Source organism: Equus asinus, chromosome 3 (assembly GCF_041296235.1).
Source record: "Equus asinus isolate D_3611 breed Donkey chromosome 3, EquAss-T2T_v2, whole genome shotgun sequence".
Lineage (NCBI taxonomy): Eukaryota > Metazoa > Chordata > Mammalia > Perissodactyla > Equidae > Equus > Equus asinus.
This window is the reverse complement of record NC_091792.1, coordinates 33,153,600-33,172,948: the sequence shown is the minus strand read 5'-3', so window position 1 is coordinate 33,172,948 and position 19,349 is coordinate 33,153,600. Positions and strand designations below refer to the sequence as shown.

The 19,349-nt window shown below is 37.1% G+C and overlaps 1 protein-coding gene across 3 annotated transcripts in view; it reads right to left on the bottom strand.

The window, feature by feature from the left end:
- HHIP (hedgehog interacting protein) overlaps positions 1-19,349 on the bottom strand; it is an 85,802-nt gene that overhangs the window by 28,229 nt on the left and 38,224 nt on the right. For all 3 annotated transcript variants that reach the window (XM_070504836.1, XM_014838113.3, XM_014838112.3), the window contains exons 5-7: positions 1,758-1,909; positions 1,186-1,359; positions 372-515 (exon numbers count right to left, since the gene is read on the bottom strand). In XM_070504836.1, the coding sequence (XP_070360937.1) occupies positions 372-515; positions 1,186-1,359; positions 1,758-1,909 (470 nt within the window). The remainder of the gene's footprint in view (positions 1-371; positions 516-1,185; positions 1,360-1,757; positions 1,910-19,349) is intronic.

Here is a 19,349-nt window from a genome sequence, read left to right as displayed (position 1 = left end):
ATAAGGAAATGATCATTTAGAGGGGTTTAAGGAGACAAATTAAAAGGTTTATTATCTCTCTGAATTTGAAAAATTAAGGTCTTAATCATTACACTAGTCCAACAGCATTTATCCAATAATAACCTTCCAAAACTTTAAGGCAATTTTTCTCCAGGAATTTGTCCTTTTCTGTGTCTAATCTGCCTTCGCAAAATGCTTCACACACTAATAACAGGAGAAAGAGTGCTCAGATGATGAGCTGGTGTGATTTTAGAGGCACAATCTTGGACACCACTCTTAGCTGCTCTGTGCCTGGTCCTCTCCTTCTTTTCCCAGTTCCGGAATCCCAGTCTGGCTTTATAGCAGGCAAGACGACAGGCTTGTGTTCTCACCTGCCTGGATCGTGAAGGCCGTGGGCAAACACTTCCGGGGGCTGGCTGGTGCTGTTGAAGTGCGGGTTGCTTCTTGGTATGGAATACGGCACACTGCACATGTCTGTGTCCACATCCAGCCGGAGCACCGACCCTGTGAAATCACTAAGAAATTGGAGGACGATGTAAGTGTTTTCTGTTTTTGTTATGTATTTCACCTAAACTAAATACAAGAGATTGCTCGATAGATAAAAGACTCATCCCCCATTTAAGACAAAGTTATTCAAATTCCAAATTCCATATTGTGGGAAATGGAACCGGGGCCATTTGGCTTAAGACAAGTGACAGCACCAAGACACAGCTCGGTGGTGGTCAAGGATTGCAGCATCAGTGGTGCGCTACTTTTTGCATCTGTCCTGTTTATTTTTTGCCAATCCATATGTTTTATGCCTCCCAAGAAGCTCCACTGGACCATGTTAGTCCATTATGCAGAGTGTTGAAGGCCGCCTGGATGCGCAGGGCAGCTGAACAGCAGCGGCTGCCTGGAGCACGAGGTGCTGCTTGTTCTCAGGGCTGTGTATATAGCTGTGTGCAGAGCGCAAACCACACAGCAGTAACTTGTTTTAGGACATCTGGGTATAATGACTTTGAAAACTATGATATCAGCATATTATTGAATTCCTCTGCATTTTATAAATGCAGACACTGATAACAAAACTTAAATACTTAACCAAGGTGATATAATTCAAAGACTTCTTAAACTCACTGACTTTGACCCTTTTCCTGGCACTTAAAACATTTTAACATCAAGAGGAAGGTATTTTTTTTCTTTTACCTTAATCCATCCATTTCTTCCATATCATCCAGTGTGATCATCCCATCACCGAGAATGATGTACAAAAACCCATCAGGGCCAAAAAGCAGCTGTCCCCCCAGATGCTTTCTGTGGAGTTCTGCCACTTCAAGAAAGACTCTGGCAGTTCTCAGATCCACTTGATGGGGATTTTTTCTACATGGGGGGAGGAAACAATACTGTGATTGTTAAAGATGTAAGGTCTATCCATTAGAAAGTAAATAGTACACAAACAGGGAAGTGTATACCTGGCATGTAAATAAAGAAACATACACTTGAAATGGAGCAAATAAAAATGACCTAAGAGTTACATTATTTTCTAAGTTTCAGAAGTAGTACTTGAGTTGAAAGACAATTAAGGAAAAGTGTCCAAACTATCATTTTTCTCAATTTTCCTTAAAGACAACATACTGGGTTTTAAGCAAGAGGGAGATTATGATTTAATTATTGCTACCTTATGGCTATTGTTCGTAACTTCTAAACAAAAAATTATGAAGAGATAATGAGAAAATAAGATTAAGAAATATTTCTGCCTCGATGCGTTTTAGTGATACCTGGATACTGTGTATTCCACAACTCTAAGAATGTGGTCATGAGGCCCGATAGCCCACCGCTCTTGGTTGGTGGTATAAGACACATACAGCTTTCCATTTTTCTTGTAATTGGGATGGAATGCAAGGCTTAGCAGTCCTCTTTCATCTCCTCCCTGCAGTCAAATGAAAAACACAAAGAATTGTGAAGTTAATTATGTTCTTTATTGTGTTTCAACTGGAACCCCAAAAGAGTCTCTTTCTTTCTTCTGGATAATCTTTGCCCAAACTCTTTTCTTTTCTTCCTTGCCCACTGCACAAAAAAGGATTATAAAACATTTCACTTTGCGGAACTCTTTAAGGGTTAGAACAAGACAATTGTCTTGCGTGGTTATCTATGCACAAGACCCTTGCACCACTTTTGTCAAGTGATTTGTGTATGTAATCTTGGGAAGCTAGGAAGACAAGTTTAAGGGCTGTGAAGAATTCTTTGCTGGGTTACTAGGTTGCTTGTAGTTCATAGAAGACAAAAAAAAAGGTTCATAATCAGCAGTCACTTCTAATCCAAGCCTCTAAAACCTAAAACACAGTGTGGGCTGCCAACTCCCACTGTCTTGGCAATATGTTTAGAAAACAGTTAAATTGCTTGTGTAATATGTAAACCTTTGTTTTACCCTGGAGGCATCTACATCAGTTGTCACAACGGTGGTGGTCTGCTCATCACAGCGAGGTAATAAGCAGCTTTGGCCCATCTACTTAGAAATGAGGTATTTTTACACGTATCCCTTCCCTGCATAGAGGTTTTCTTTGTAAAAGGATGGAGAAATGCGAGGAGAGCTAAAAGCCAGGGCTGGGACGGGGGTGGGAGAAATACTAGAGAGGAAAGGGGAAACTAGGAAATAAAAGAAAAATCCCAAACAACTTTCTTTTGTGATTATGCGAATGTCAAGGATTGTATACACTAGGCATGCCAAATGCTGTAACAATTAAAACATCATCATGTTCTTAAATAGAAAGGCATTTTATCTTTATTTTCTGCTAATTCAGCTTGATGAAACTCAATATGGTCGCAGCATTTGTTTTATCCCACAAGTAGTCTAGGAACTTCTATAATGAAATCAAAGTACCCCAAATTATCTAGATCAGAGACAAAGTTCATAATCTAGTAAACCAGTGATCACCCCCTCTGTAATCTGACGAGTTATCCACAGTGGTGAAAAATGTTATATAGAAACTGAATGTTGCAGTTTCTCCTAGTCCAACACCTTATACAGGCTATTTCATTAAACATTGTAACATCTCCGATAGCAAAAAGCTCTAAATTACTCCTTAGAAGTGTTAGAGAAGGGAAAATATCTCTAATGCTGCAACTTCTTCACAAGGTTATGCTCAATAACGGATGCACTCTCACGCTTCTGTGCCCCAGGATAGCCTGTGTTACCAGCAAAGCATGGGACTGTTTACAGTTTGTATTCTACGTGGATTTGCAAATTTAAAGTTTTAGGCATAAAAACTCACTTTTAATAAGCACTGTTTAATTTGTTTCCTGGCTTAGAGAAAAACTGCTTTCAAATATATGCCATCCAAAGTGGAAACATCCAAACTTTAAGAGTGCATTAATAATAAAGTGCATGTAAATATCCCAGAACTACCAAATTATTATTCAAATATCAAAAAAGTCAACCTTCTCATTTGCATATAATATGCTTAATTTTAATTTTAATCAAAAGAGAGATCTCACTGAAGGGCAAGGCTCCGATGACTATGATTTATGAATGAGTCTGTTTTTTGGACAATGTTATTATGCTGACTTTAATACTGACGATGGTGCTGGTTTTCTTTCTATATCTTCGTTAAGCAAAGACCTCCTCCCTTTCCTGTGAGACACTGAAAGCTGAGATGCGTAACTAAGATTGGCCTGTAGAAAGACTGGCCACTGCACATTTAAACCTCCTTGACTCACGTGTAAGGAGGCCTAGGGGTGGGACTCAGTTTGTGATTTATTCCTCTTCTGCATATATTTCCCTCCAAAGCTGTGAGTGTGGGGTAAGTCCTACATGCCCACTTCACGAGTGTTTGTGTTCCGCTCTGAGAAGCTTTTGCTGCAAGTAGTTCTTTTATAGTTTTTAATCAAATCGTCTGAAACACAATATGAATTGGATAGCAACATGGTTTAAAACTTATTGAAACCAGTAAGTTTTAATGTAGAATTCATGCACTGTGGAAAGACAGATAGGAAAAGAGATTTCAACAAATCCACAAGGGACAGAAGGCAGTTGCTGACTTTAGAGATTCCCCTAGCGCATGAATGAATTCGGGGGCATCACTGACATTTATCAAATGGCCAAATCTGGAACCAGAATGAGACATCTGAATGGCAAAAAAATAAATCAAAAAAGCAATTTAAAAAATGTCAGTAATTCTGAATTTTTCAGGTTATAGGATTCACATTTGTTTAATGATTACATATGATTTCATATTTTTTAAGTCAACTTCCGGGTGCAAAGAAGTGTTCTGGTTGGTTTAGAAACATGACTAATCATGCTAAAGTCTTTTCAGAGAAATACTCACTTTCATAACTATATTAATGAAAAAATTTAACGTGTGACATAAATATCCTGGAGTGTCTTGAAAGTAGTTTTTTAAATTACATAGTAGAACACGACTCCTAAATGTTCAGAGATTGCGAAGGAGGGATGTGCTGATGCTGTCAGGAGATTCAGGTACTGCTAGGCTCACATTTTGCCTGGATTAGCCTTCAGAGTTATGCTGTCTATTTAAAGTATGCTACTGACAAATCATGATTTACTTCTCAAATGCAACTCTATCTTAGAGATCTGGGTCATTTTTCAAGATCTATATGGAAAAGTATGTTGATTGGGCATTGATGGTTTAACTTCGGACCAGGGTCAGAGGCTACAGCACCAGAAACACCATCAGACATTTGAGGACTCCAGGATCTCAATGGTCGCTTCAATTATAGTCTTCACAGGACACTGCCTCAGCCTGAGAGCCTGAGGGCTGGTGCCTGGACGCAGGACCGGCCAGCAGACCAGCTTTCCCAGACTCAGCAGAAAGCCCTTGTGCCAATGTTACTGACTCTCTTCTTCTTCCTCCTCCTTCTCCTTTTTCCTCATTATGTGTAGTTTAATGGCATTAAAATCATGCATTCCTTCCAGAAATGTCAAACTATCGAACTGTTTCTAGTGAGCATCTGGGGAGAAGGAACCTCTAGTGATTAGTTCAGCCAAGCTGGCTAAAAAGGGAGAAAACCAAATGAATAGGATGGCATATGGAAGACTGGTGCGGCAGGGAGCCACACCTTTCAAAAAGACACTGATTTCTAATATTAGACTTTTGAAAACTGTTAAGCAATGTCCAGAATGTTTATCCTTGCCCATGTGAAAAGCAGTGATTTGTCCAGATATTCACATTATACTTTGTACTTCATTATTAATACTAAATGCTTTGTGTGCATGTTGCACTTCTGGGAACGGACATCACTGCTAGAACCAACCCGGCAACAAATAATTTACAAAGAATACTTTAGGGTTTCCTCTATTTGGGTTACGATTCTTGTGTGAAGCTCACTGACTGAAGCCTCACCCCAGCATAGCATCGTAGTCTACCATGAGACCCTCCCTTCCCCTTTGCTCCGCCCTCCCAGTACTACATCAACTTCCGGACAGCCTCACGCCAAGCACAAATGACTTCCCAAACTCAAGGAGTGGAATGATTTGAAAATAATGTCCCTATACACTTTGGAACCTTGAGATTGACCCAAGTTTCAGAGTAAATCACAAAACCCTCTTAGGGATGTTTAATAAGTAGTTAACTGCCATTCAACTATCATTCAGCTCTCAGGAGCAATCTCACAGGGTCAACAGAAAAGAGACAAACCCCCAGAGTATTGATGACTTTGACGTAAGTACAAGATCAGATCTAGCCTTGTAGTTTTGGGATAACGTCTTCCCTAGTGAACAGATCAAAAGTCTAGCCAATTGACTAAGACTATTCCTCATCTTTGAAGAGAATGAAGTATCTGTTTGAAACAGAGAGCGAATCCCAAAATGATTATAACAGAAAGTATTTTTTCTTTTTTAAGAGAAATTGTGGGGCATGGTCTTTCATTGTGATATTACTTTAAAGAAAACACTTCCTCTATATTTTCAATGTGGTTAAAGTTAATTTTTCCTGATTTATGACCTCTTTAAAATTTGCCCGAATCTCTTTCAGGGCATGCTGAATTGTATAGTTCAGGAAACAGGACTGGGGAGCTCTGAACTGGAAGCACTGTTTCTCATTTTTCCAGTTTCTCTTAGTGGCCTTTTGGCAAGTGACTGGCTTCAAGTTTGGTAGTCTATAAAATAGTCCTATGACATTGAGAAGGCAATGAATATAAATTAAACAAGGCAGTGCTAAGTTCAAGATATTCCTTGTTAGTGCCTTGTGAAAAAAGTTTGCATTTAACATTCATTTGTCAAGGATTTATTATGGCGCTAGGGATAAGATAATCAATGAGAACCGATCTCTGCCCTCAAGGAGCTTATATATGGAAGCAGATAACAAAGTACAATTTTCAGTTGTTTCATTCTCACCATTTCTTTTTTTGTGTGTGTGAATGCACTGTTCTAAGTCACTGTAATTCTTTTTGATGCTGATTTTTGGAGAGGTTAAACCATGCTACACTATTAGAGACATCCATGGCTCAAAGAACACATATTAAAGAGAACAAATATGTGTTCTGTGTAACTGACACAAAGACTAATTAGTATATCAGCACCTGAAGTTTCTCCACTCTCAAACTTGGTAAGGAAAAAAAAAAGCTTGGTTATATGAAAACTAAATTACATGAAGAATTAGGCAGAGTTTCTGGAAACAGTAAGACCATCTTCTAATTTATTTTATGTACGTGACACAAGCACACAGGTATGAATGAAGACTTCTAGTAGAATTGTTGTTCTCATAATAACTAAAGAGCTTCTAAGAATTAACATAAGAACAGAGTGGTGGTATCTTTAATTCTCTAACAAATAGATACTTTTTTTATGAGGCAGGCCATCACATTTCCTTTATTAATTGTCATTCACATGTCTACGTTTTGCTGGCACACATCAGGAAAGGAACAAGGGGACCTGGAGACCAATGAGGGCCCCTCCTTGTGCAAACCTTTGCTTCTCTTAGACTGGAACCTTTCGCTTCGCTGTTCAGAAATGAGAAGTAGGTTTGTTTTAGAATGGTTAGTTCAAACACAATCCCAGATTGTATTAGTTTTCTATTGATGCTGTAAAAAATCACCACGAACTCAGTGGCTTGAAACAATACAAATCTGTTATCTTAAAATCTGTAGGCTAGAGTCCAACATGGGTCTCATTGGGCTAAAATAAGTGTGTTGGCAGGGCTGTGTCTATTTCTGAAGGCTCTAGGGGATAATCCAGTTCCTTTGCTTTTCCAGCTTCTAGAAGCCACCTGCATGCCTTGGTTTGTGTTCTCCTTCCTCCATCTTCAAAGCTAGCAACAGTGGGGTCATTCCTTACCATACAGCACATCTCATATCTCTCACCTCCTCTGCTCCCTCTCCCACTTTTAAGAATTTGTGATGACATTGAGCCCATCCAGGTCATTCAGGATAATCTCCCTATGTGCTGTTTAGCAACCTTAATCCCATTGCAACTTTATTTCCCTTTGCTATGTAAGGTAACACAACATATTCACAGATTCTGGAGATTAGGATGAGGACAACTTTTGGGGAGGGGCATTATTCTGCCTACCACATGGATATTTTCATGTGTTTTTCAAAAAGGATCCAAAGCATTTATGACTTGAGCCATCTTGGCCATGACCTATAGTGAGCACACTGAAAAAAGAGACTAGTGTAGTTCATCTGTAGGTTTACAAGGAGATACCTAAGGAAAGCTCTGCCACAGTAAGCATTCTCTATGAGCTGTCAGTACTGAAAAAATAACTAACACTCTCAACAGAACACACTCAACAGAAGGAAGTGAAAGCATCTTTCAGAATCAAGGAGGAGGAAACCATCTGATAACACGTGGGCATGTGACACCTTCATATATAAACTCAATCAAGAAGGAAGCTCCTGTGTTAATCACAGTATGCAAAGAAGTCAAGTTAAATGTTAGCTAAATGTTAGTTCTACTAACTGGAGGATTTTAAGCTCGCTAAAACTGTATTACTTTGCTTTGGTCATAAGTTTTGAAACACACTGTAGAGTATTAATTTCTTCATAAATCCTGGAAAAGTTGAGAAGCATTGTTTTTCGCTAGTTCCAAAAATCTAATTTGGTCTCAGAAGAGGAGTCAATCCCCCGAGGATACTGAGGAAGCTTATTCGAGGCGTTGCATAATTTGGTTCTGTGATATAATGAAAAATATATGTGGTCTTTGTTCCAGTTCCTGGCACAGGACTCTTAAAACCTTTGGGATTTCCTGAATGATGAGCATGTCTCTTGTTATTCATAATGACCCGTCAACCTTACTGGAGTTTATGCTAATGAGGTGACTCTTGGTGGGCCCCTAGATAGCTTCAGGATGGGGACTGGTAGCCAGAGGAACCAAAAAATGTAATTAGAACTTTCAGCTCCCTCTCCCCAACCTGCTGGGAGGGGAGAGGGACTGGAGGTTGAGTTCAATCACCAATGGCTAAGAATTTAGTCAATCATGCCTATATAATGAAGCCTCCATAAAAATCCTAAAAAATGGGGTCCAGAGAGCTTCTGGGTTGGTCAACACATGGAGGTGTTGGGAGGGTGGCACACCCAGAGAGGACATGGAAGCTCACACCTTCCCCAGCACCTCCCCCCTCAACACCTTGCCCTATACCATGTTTCCATTTGGCTGTTCCTGAGTTGTAGCCTTTATAATAAAACAGAAATATTAAGTAAAGTACTTTCCTGAGTTCTGCAAGTCATTCTAGCGAACTATTGAGCCTGAGGGGGGCTTGCGGGAACCTCTGAATTTGTAGTCAGCTGGGCAGAAATGCAGGTAGCCAGGGCACCCCATTTGTAGGTGAAGTGTGAAGTGGAGGCAGTTTTGTGGGGCTGAGTCCTTAATCTGCGGGGTCTGGGCTAACTCTGGATAGTTAGTGTCAGAATTGAATTGAATTGTTGGACACTTAGCTGGTACTGGAGAACTGGGTGGCAGGAGAAATAAATCCTCTTATTGCATGTCAGAAAACACTCCATAAAAAAACCCGAGAAGTTCCTCAGCTCATCCTCTTTTCTAGGTTGAAGGAGATCATGATCAACTCTACCAAAGAAGTTGAAGTTAAAAACCACTTGGAATAATTTGGTAGTCTTTCACACAAATCTTACTTTGCAATTTAACATTTTTATAAAATATCTTGTGTCATTTTATTATTCTCTCTTGGCTTTTCTTACGTTAACTGCTCTCTGAGAATGAAACCAGTCATAATATACTGAGGAGTTATCACTTATAGTACTAATTCTCCTGTTTTCTTTAAAATTTTCTTGATTTTTCCAGATTTGGCTTTTCTTTTAGATAAGTCTTTAACTTAATCCAATTATTCTCTGACTTCTGACAACAGAATGCTGAGGCTCAGCAACTCTCTTCCAGGCCTGATTTCGGCTTAATTGTATTTACCTGCTGTTCCACTTCTCTAAGAAATTACACGCAATTTTCAAATGCTAGCAGGACCCAAGCTCACCTCCACCACACTCCTCTGATAGAGAAATCTGTCCTGCTACGAAGGAAGCTGGAGAGCTGCTAGAAGATACCCAGCAATTCAGAATGTTCAGGAAGTGTCTCATGAGGTATAGAATTTCTGGTACATAGCAATTGGTTTATGTCAAATCTATGTTTAGCATGGTACACTTTATCTTCAGAAAGTAGCAAATGCAAGGACAGACTAGAAAAGTACAAGTGGGACAATGAAAGCTATTCTGGGTGGAGACCAGCTACCTGAAAGTCATGCTAGCTTTCTTCAACAATTCTTTTCCCCACTCTTTTCAAACATAAACAAATCAGTCACACTGGGTTTAAGTTATGATCTACACAGAGGGAAGATACTAGAAGTGATTATTTTCTAGAATTCCCAGCTTCCCAGCTGCTTCTTATTCCACATATAATTAATGTTCTTTTGACATCTCACACCTATGGGGAAAAATGTAGATAAATACTCAGTTAGATACTTAAAAATTATTTTGGTCACAATATTTTATGTATGTATGTATATGATTTATTTTATATAAAATTTATATTTGTCATATGGAATTAAATTTCATATTTATATTTTTCCCTAGGCTTTTTACCTGTTTAAAGTGTGATATTGGATACAGAACGGCATAATAGATAGTGGGTTGATTTATACCTTTTGCCTTGTCCAGGTAGCAGTTAGCTGCTATAGAGTCTTTAATACATGTAGCTGCCCATGGAATCCAATATGGTATCAGAGAACGGCTTGAACACTAGGCACTGTTTGGCTCAATACGTGTCAAATGGTAATAATATGTGTGATGTTCTAAAGTCCACTTCTCCAAAACATCTTCTCTAGAAGACAAAACTCTTCAATAAAATTAAACTGTGTGAAACATCTAGTTGAAATAATAAAGTAACAAAATAATAAATCTACAAAAAGTATAAACTCTCCTCAAAAACAAAATCCTAGTACTAAACACTTTTTTGAAGCAAGAAAATTTATAGAAATGTTGACAACACTTAGAGAAAGCAAATTTTGCTACGTGTTTAGGCTACGTGAAAAGAAAGGTTTGATGAAAACTATGAGAATATTCATGGAAATTAAAAATGAATAAAAATGACAATTAAAAAAGCTTTGTAACTTCATTAGGCTGTTTTACTACAATCTCCAGGTTTAACACTTGTTGGACCTTAAATTTCTAAAAGTACACATTTCTAGACTGATCTGTAAAATGCAGAAGGGTAAAATGTCGGGCAGCTATGTTGTGAGATGCAGCAGAATGTCAGGGATATAAATTAGGAACTACCAATTCTCCACGAGACTGTAAGCCTCTTGAAGGCAGGGATCTCATATTGGTACTTCTGGTGTCTTATAAAGAGTCTCATCTATGGGGGCAGCCTTGTCATAAAAGAGAACACGTATTGAGCTCCTACCACGTGCCACAGACTATGTGAAGTAATTTGCAAGCATTATCTTGTTTAAACTTTGTAGCAACTCTAGAGTTTAATACTATTTTATTATTATCCTTATTTTCTAGATAAGGACATAGAGGCATAGGGGATTTGAGTAACTTGCCCAAAATGAACAACCAGAAGTGGCAAAGTAGAGTGTCTGTGACTGGAGGACAAATAATGTAATCTATTCTATTTCACTGCCTCACCAAGTATCTCCTAATGAAGAAATGAACCAGCAGAATAGACTGTCTTCCTTCATCAGCACCCATCGCTCATGGACTGAGGCAGGGTTGAAACCGTCTGACTTAGGTTTCCAAACCTCTACAGGGAATAAAACGAAGATTATATCTCAGTAATTTAATACAAAGGTTAATTTAAGTTTTAGGGCAATGTGCTGATAAACCAACTATATATCTGGAAAAAAAATTCCTGGTTTGTGTACATTTCTGTGGTGTAAATACTCTCACCATGGCCGATTTCAGACCGGCAACTTGATGCCATTGATTGTGACGCGTGAAGAGACCAGCACAATTAGCTCTCACGAGCCCAAGACCACCGCCGCAAGATGTTGCTATTCTCTTTCACACTTCTTTTATTCCCTCCCTCCATTATTATTGTGCTCTTTCCTTTTTTCTCTGCTTTAAAATTTTATCATACCTATTCCTTTCAATGCGAAGCACCCAAATCTGTTTGCACATTAAGCAGGGGTTTAAAATAATTAAAAAAAATAATTAAACAGGAGGAAAGAGGTATTTCTTACTGGATTCTTAGATGAATCATAATACATAAAAATTAGCACACCATCAAAAGATGGAGCAGAACACTCAACAATCCTTTCAAGGAGTTTACTGGGTTATTAAATGGGGGGAAAGGGGCAAATGAAAACTCCTTGGTAAGTATCTTTCTTCCCCTGGTATGCTTGCTCAGATAATCAAAGAAGGCAATGACTGCAGAACCACTATAAATTCCAGCGTGATATTTGAAGTGAAGATATGGCTATTACACTGGATAGAGAGGTAGACCCATCCTCAAATTCAATTGACCCATAAAATAGTAAGATTTTGGAAGGGAATGTGATTTTGAAGTAGAGAATGTGTAGCCCTACATTTTCATCAGATGAGGAATGCATTTAAATTATGCAGAGGAAGTATTAGCTTGCTGCCTACCATCCAAAGAACTTTTGGACTTCAGAAAATTGCAGGCATGAGAAAGGCACATTTATACTTATATTTAGCACTAGGCTCAGCACATAGTTTTGATAAAGCTCTGTCTATATCTCTTCAGGAGATTCAGATTCGTGGTGTTACTAGTGCCTTATTCATGAATGATTTGCAAAACTGGAGGTAACCTGAATCTTTATTCTAGAGTTGAAACTGCATACTTGGCCACCCCAGGAATATTACTTGTTTGTTTTTTTCAGTTAAAAAATATATATAGTGTTCGTATACTCTAAAGTTAACCATAAAGTAATTTCTTTAGTAAACAAAGAAAAGGGGCAGGAGAAACAAATTGACCCCAACATTTGTGTGTTCTCTGATAATACTGATGGCAAATCACAATGATATTTCCTCCCCACCAAAACCAAACTGCATATAAAAATGCATTTCCAAGGGGCCAGCCTGGTGGCATAGCAGTTAAGCTCGTGCGTTCCGCTTCAGCGGCCCAGAGTTCACTGCTTCAGATCCCGGCGCGGACCTATGCTATGTTTATCAGGCAATGCTGTGGCAGGTGTACCACATATAAAGCAGAGGAAGATGGGCACGGATGTTAGCTCAGGGCCAATTTCCCTCAGCAAAAAGAGGAGGATTGGCAGTGGATGTTAATTCAGGACTAATCTTGCTCAAAAAAAAAAAATTCACTTTAAGATCTATGATAGAAAAATGTGCATTCTTGATATTGTCAAACAGCTGTGAAAATTACTTCAGAGCAATATTGACTAATATAACACATATACATAAATAAAAAAGAGACTGAATTTAGATTCAAATTTGGATCTCCAATTATAAACTAAGGAAGAATATAAGATTATTCAAGGAGTACATAAGAATATGCACATCCATTAAAAATATACATACCCCCAACGATTTGATGATGCTAAAGAATAAAGGAAAGATTTGTTTATGTTTTGAAAGTTTCAATTTTTCTTCCTCTTACTCCCTCAAGGACTTCCTTCTTAGGACCATTCTTAAAGTATAAATATTTAAAAAAAATAATTAAATTGATAAATATTGGGCAAACCTTGTTAGAAAAGAAAATAATTCCTTTAGAACAAGGAAGACAATTTAGAAGACACATTAACTTCTTCAAATCCCAAATTTATTTTACTTAATGAGTAAGAAGATGTCCTTCTATTATCTTACAACTTGGAAATATCTTTCTTAGAATAACTTGGTCTGTAATAAAGAAAAATAATTTTTTCACAGTTTTTTTAAAAAGATCTTACAAGCATAAGGACTATTAATTTTTATAATAAAAGTAAAACTTTTAATGAAATTATTAGTAATATTAAATTTTTATATTGAAAACTAACGAGAGAAAATGGACTCATATGATTTTGTTTACCATCTTTGAAGCTAAAATCTCTGAAGCAAAAAGACTAACCATTTTGTTTTAAACATTAAACCCAGGAATATAAAGCATATTTCCTTGATGGTCTCATTTGATTTATACCTTTGGAGTTTGAAAAATCTTCTTTCTCCTGTCAGAAAATGGGAGATTCAGGGTCCTTTCAATGAAAGGAAAATCACAATATTAAAGATAAATGCTTAGCTATAGCAAAGGGTACAAAATTGTTTATAATGAATTTGACCTCTTGCTTTTATAAAGTTTGTTTTTTATGATGTGTGGCTAATATGGTGGTCATGCAGCTAAAAGCATTATCTCCACATCATTATATAGAAATATAACACTAGTATACTTGAGTTTCCTAGTTAGGTTTCATTGCTCTTTGTCATTATGTATTTCCTATTGTTACTCTGAAAAAGAACTCAAATTGACTTACATGAGAACAAACATTAAACAATTAAGTAAGATTACTGCTTTGAAAAGAAACCTTGAAAAAAAACCCCAACAGTTTAGACCACCAAGAAGCACTAATAAATTTAAGAAAATATGAGGTTTCCTCTATGTGACTTCTCTTGAAAAGTTATGCAATAGACTGCTGGAACTTCAAGGTCATATAAAAATTATGGTACTTTTAAAATTATCTTCTGACTAGAGTTTGTATTTACATGATTTATACGTCAATTAAACTTGCAATTTACCAAAATAGCAAAATCAAATTCTTTGAATCTTTAATATTTTCATTAATCACTATTTTACAAAATGATCAAATGCAGAATTCTAGCAACACAGCAATACTAAAAGACTAAGAAATGGCCAATCTAAGCACTCATATTTACACTAAAAAAATCATTCTTATTCTAAAATAGTGGTTACAAATCAACATTTAGAAAACAAAAATTTCTATGCCTCAGATAACTTAAGCAACTCTTTTTCAATATTAGATATGCTATATATTTATACTAATTCTGAATAAAAGCAATTAATATATATTTCTGAAAAAGTGAATCTTTAACATTAAATTATGTAAGAGTATAAAATATAAATTTTTTCAGTTTCATGTTTTCTATAATCAGGACAATATGGTACTATTCCATTCAGATGAAGTACGTGTGGGAACTATATATTATAGATATCTGAAAAATCTGAAGTCCAGATGAAAAATAGGAAAGTAATTATAAAATCAGAATAGGATTTATAAAGAAAGACCAAAGGGAGGGTATGGATTTCTTACATTTGAAAAAGAAAAAAATCTTAGTACAAGTAACTTGCTTTAAATACATGAAGATTTATTTTAAGAGGGCCAATATCTGGCTGTTCACCTTTTCCATGGAAGTTTCACCAACAGGAGGGTTTTCAATGCCAAGGAAGCTCTATTCCCTATAATGTTTAACATAATGCAAAATTTACTTTAAATATCTAGAGAGTTTGGACCAAAAGACAGAATTTGGAGGAACTTTTGATATTGACATTACATGAGATTCTGGTTTTAGTTAACTGAGGGAAGAGCCAAACAGTGAAAGACAGACCAGAGTTTTCTAATATGTTCATAATTCAACATATGTAGCAATTTGGACAAAACTCAAGGCAAATTAATGCTTCTCATTTTAATTCCACAGAAGCACCCTGCAAAGACAAGTTCCTGGTTCTACACCAAAGGGCAAATGAAGTGTTTATAAAGGTTCCACTTCCTGACTGCCAGCACCCACTCTCTTCATCATCTATAATGTCATTACCATTTGTCCTCGCTCACTGCACAGCTCTCCATCTCAGATTCTAGCACTCCACTCAGTCATCAGGGGGTGAGTATGGTAAGCCAGTTGCTTTTGTGTCATCGTACATCGAACTCCTGTTCAGTCGTGTTCAAGAGTATGGGCTCAGGGGTTTAGAATGCCTAGGTTTGCAACTTGGCTCCTCGACTTGTTAGCTTTTTGTCGTGGGAAAGTTACTTAGCCTCTCTTGTGTTTCAATTTTGTCACCTCCAAAACAAGGACATTTCTTATCTCATAGGTTGTTGTGAGATAGTTAATGGACAGAGCGTAGAACAGGCCCCAACACACGGTTGGTGCTCAATAAAAGTTAGCCATTAGGACTATATGCCATGGACAGGACTATTGTATTCTAGTTGGGGAAAGAGACTTTACACAAATAAGGCTCCAAATAAATATGTGATTAAATTCTGGAGACAACTATACGAGAAAAAAATCAAGTGCTACGGGAAAGCATGTTTGAGGGAGTCTCATTTGGACCAGGGGGTCAGGGAAGGCCTCTCTGATGATGTACCTTCAAGCTGAGACTTCACGAGACCAGAGAGTGAGAAGGAAGAAAATGCCAAGGAAAGAAAGACTAGCATCTCCCAGAGAGACACTTTCTTAATATTGAGTATGATTCTTTGGGAAAAGAGAAACGTAAGGGAAGAGTAAAAAAGTACGTACGCTCTCCCATTCCTGCTCTCTGATGGTGGAGAGTTTTAGGTATCTGAGGGCGCACGTTCATAGAGTGGAACCAAATGTGGGTTCTTTAATATAAGAACTGGGTTTGAATCCTTGCTGTGTGACTTACATGCCGTTTGACTTTGGGGAAGTAATTTAGCACCCTTGAGCTTCAGTTTTTTTTTTTTTGGAAATGAACTATAACTTCTACTTCATAAGGCTTCTTTTCTAATGAAAAATACACAAAATAAAAATTTAAAGTCACTAGTACTCAGCTGGCCCATATTTGCTGCTCTTTTCTTCTTCATGGCAGGAGGTGGAGGGATGGCCTTCTAGTTCATGTAGATGATAGTAGGCAACATGGGTGCTGTCCTTACATATAAGGAAGGATCCAGAGTTTAAATTATATCCAGAAACGAATAACCATTTATTCATTCATTGATTATTCTATCAGAGCTGTAACCCCAAACCAAGATGTCACTCTTGAAATGCATAACGTCAGCTCTAAAAGAAATGATAATTCAATTATTCCTCCTAAGCACTTATAATTTTTTCATTTTGAAAGGGAAAACTTTTTTTTCCATTTTGATGTTTTCAAGTGGAAAACTATAATTGGAGAAAATGTTTGATTTTTCTCTCATTTGATGGCATGTGTGACAAAGTAACTTATGGGTGGGGCCTTGGAAGGGGCATTGCTGATGGCACTTGGTTTTCTCATGTGGGACATTTGCAGGAAAGCTGCTTGTTTTACTGTATATTTGTAATTATTTGAAATCAAATAAAGGAACCAATTTACGAAGGGCTTCTTATATATGAAATCTAAATTTACAAAGACATTTAATTATATAAATAAAGATGCTTATGTTTATATTTATACATGATGTGTGAATATTTAAAAAAGAAAATAGAAAAACCCATTAGCAAAAACTACTAGATATTTCAAGAATCCTCATATGGTTAAAAAAGCAAAATTCCAGAGCCAGCCCTGATGGCCTAGTGGTTAAACTTTGGTGCTCTCCACTTTGGCAGCCTAGGTTTGGTTCCTGGGCACAGAATCACACCACTCATCTGTCAGTAGCCATGCTGTGGCAGCGGCTCACATAGAAGAACTAGAAGGACTTACAACTAGAATATACAACTATATATGTACTGGGGCTTTGGGGAGGAAAAATCCCCAAATTCCAGAAATAGCAGTTCATCAGCCAAATTATGGACACAAATGTCAGCAATCTCAACAGACTGCCTTGTTCTGTCTTTCTTAAATATTTCCACATACAAAATATATTGCCTTTTATGTTACACCTATAAGCCTGGATAGTGGGAATCAGGGACTCAGGAAATGTGAGTTTTACCTATCAAAATTAATAGGCATGATATCAAGTTTTTAAAGGAGTTTTTCCTTACACCATGACAAAAATGTAAGGTTATGTTGGTGTGAATATTAGAAATCCAGGTATCTGGAAACCCACATTTTTATCACTGTAAAAATGATAAAGGAAGTTATTTCTTTTACTGAAAATTGGCAGTTTTTCCATTGTATGATAAAGAGAGGACTATCACAGATACATGTGCAATTCTGTGTAGAACTCTCAAATATACAATGAATATTATTTTGTATAATACCACACGTCATTCTAGGACAGTCTAGAAGCAGGAAATGGCCTGAGACAGAGCTGCCCTTATTAATGCTGGAGTGACTTTGGCATCCATCCATCGCTGTTGAGCTGGTTAAAACACAGATAAAGCTAAGTTTTCTTTGAATCAAGTAATTTCCTGATATAAATCTAAATTGAGGTAAGAAAACCATGGAGAGGATAAAGCACAGCTCATTTTTCTTCTTTGGCTATGAGAGTTTTTTTGTTTCTACTGACTGTGTCTCATGATAAGAGCCTGACCCCACTTCCTTCACACAGGTTTATAAAAAACAAATTGGATCATTTTACTTTACCTCCTTAAAACAATAACAAAACAAAACCGACTTTCATCACCTAAAAAATAAGTCCAAATGTTTTAACAGGGAACACAAGACCTTTCACAAGACAGCCCTAACCCTTTTCTCCAGCCTCAACTTCTGCCATTCTATCTCAGGTTCTTGTCATTTCAGCCAGTCAACTTCGATGTTCCCTGGGCTTTCACATCCTGATGCCTTTGTACTTGGTTATTCCTTCTGCTTGGAAGGCCATCCCCATCCAGTTGCTCTGGAAGAACTTACTGATCTTTTAAGACCCAGCTCCAGCTCTTCTGCCAAGTCTTCTCTGACTCTAGAGTTTACCCTGCCTCTCTTTTCTTCCTAGCACTTTCTATACATTGCTAGGACACTATACCACTACCACATCATTTTGTGTTGTTTGTACCTACCAGCCTCCCTACCCCATAAAGAAGAAATCTTGAATGGAAATCAAGTCTTATTATTCTTCGACTGTATCAGCACTCAGCCCAATGGCTGACACTTAATAGGCACTCAAATACTTAGGAGTATGAACAAAAGACTATAAGACCTATAGCTCCATCTCATGTGTTATGTATATCTTTACTCTATGCTCTTCTAAGGCTCAATTTTATCAAAAAGTCATTTAAAAGGATTTATCTAGAAAAAGTACTAGAGTAAAGCTTCAGTACAAATAGAATGTTAATGACTTGCACTTGGTATTAGTAAAAAAAGGAGCATGTTGCTAAAATATACAATAAAGAGTTACGAAAAGCCTATCTCTGATAGCAAAGAATAATCCATAAAATATTAGTCTAAAATTGTTGTTTGAGTTGTAGACTAATTGAACAATAATTCAGACAAAAATAAAAGGTAATTATTTCCCATTATGAGTTCTGAGAAATTTTCTGCTTTACTATCATCTTGTTTTTCATGATAAATGTGTAAAAGAGAACTAATGATAATACAGTAGTCCTAGAATTACTTCCTAGGATTAATGTCACTAGAAAACATCAGGTAAAATATTAAGGGATAACACTGGACAATTTGTTTTTCTTCCTAACTACTTGTCTAGAGCTTCAGAGCAAAAACACTAATAAAAGTCAGTCATCATTATGATGTCATTCTCATAATTTCCTTAGAAATGAACTAGCAAGTACAAAAAATATTTATAATGTACGACATCATCTATGTGCCTTTCCATTGCTTAAACTTTGGGTTATATTTAGTGAGATTTCCTGTTTGTTATAAAGAACACCTTCTGGGAGAAATAAAATACATTAATAAAAGCTCTCTGAAGTCAAACTATCTTTGTAAGTTGCGCGTGTGCAGGTGTAGCTTAAACACTACGGACTGGGACAATTGTATGACCTAATCCACCAATTTATGAGATTTTTTCCATTTTTGCAACCCAAACTCTTTGGAAGGTATTTATCTGCCAATAAAATGCGTTAAGTATCTAAAACCAGCTCCCAAATGATAGCTGTCTACTGGTATGGCACAAGCCCTAGATGACATTTATAACACACCAAACTTGCTGGAGAAATGAATGCTCCAGTGACATTTA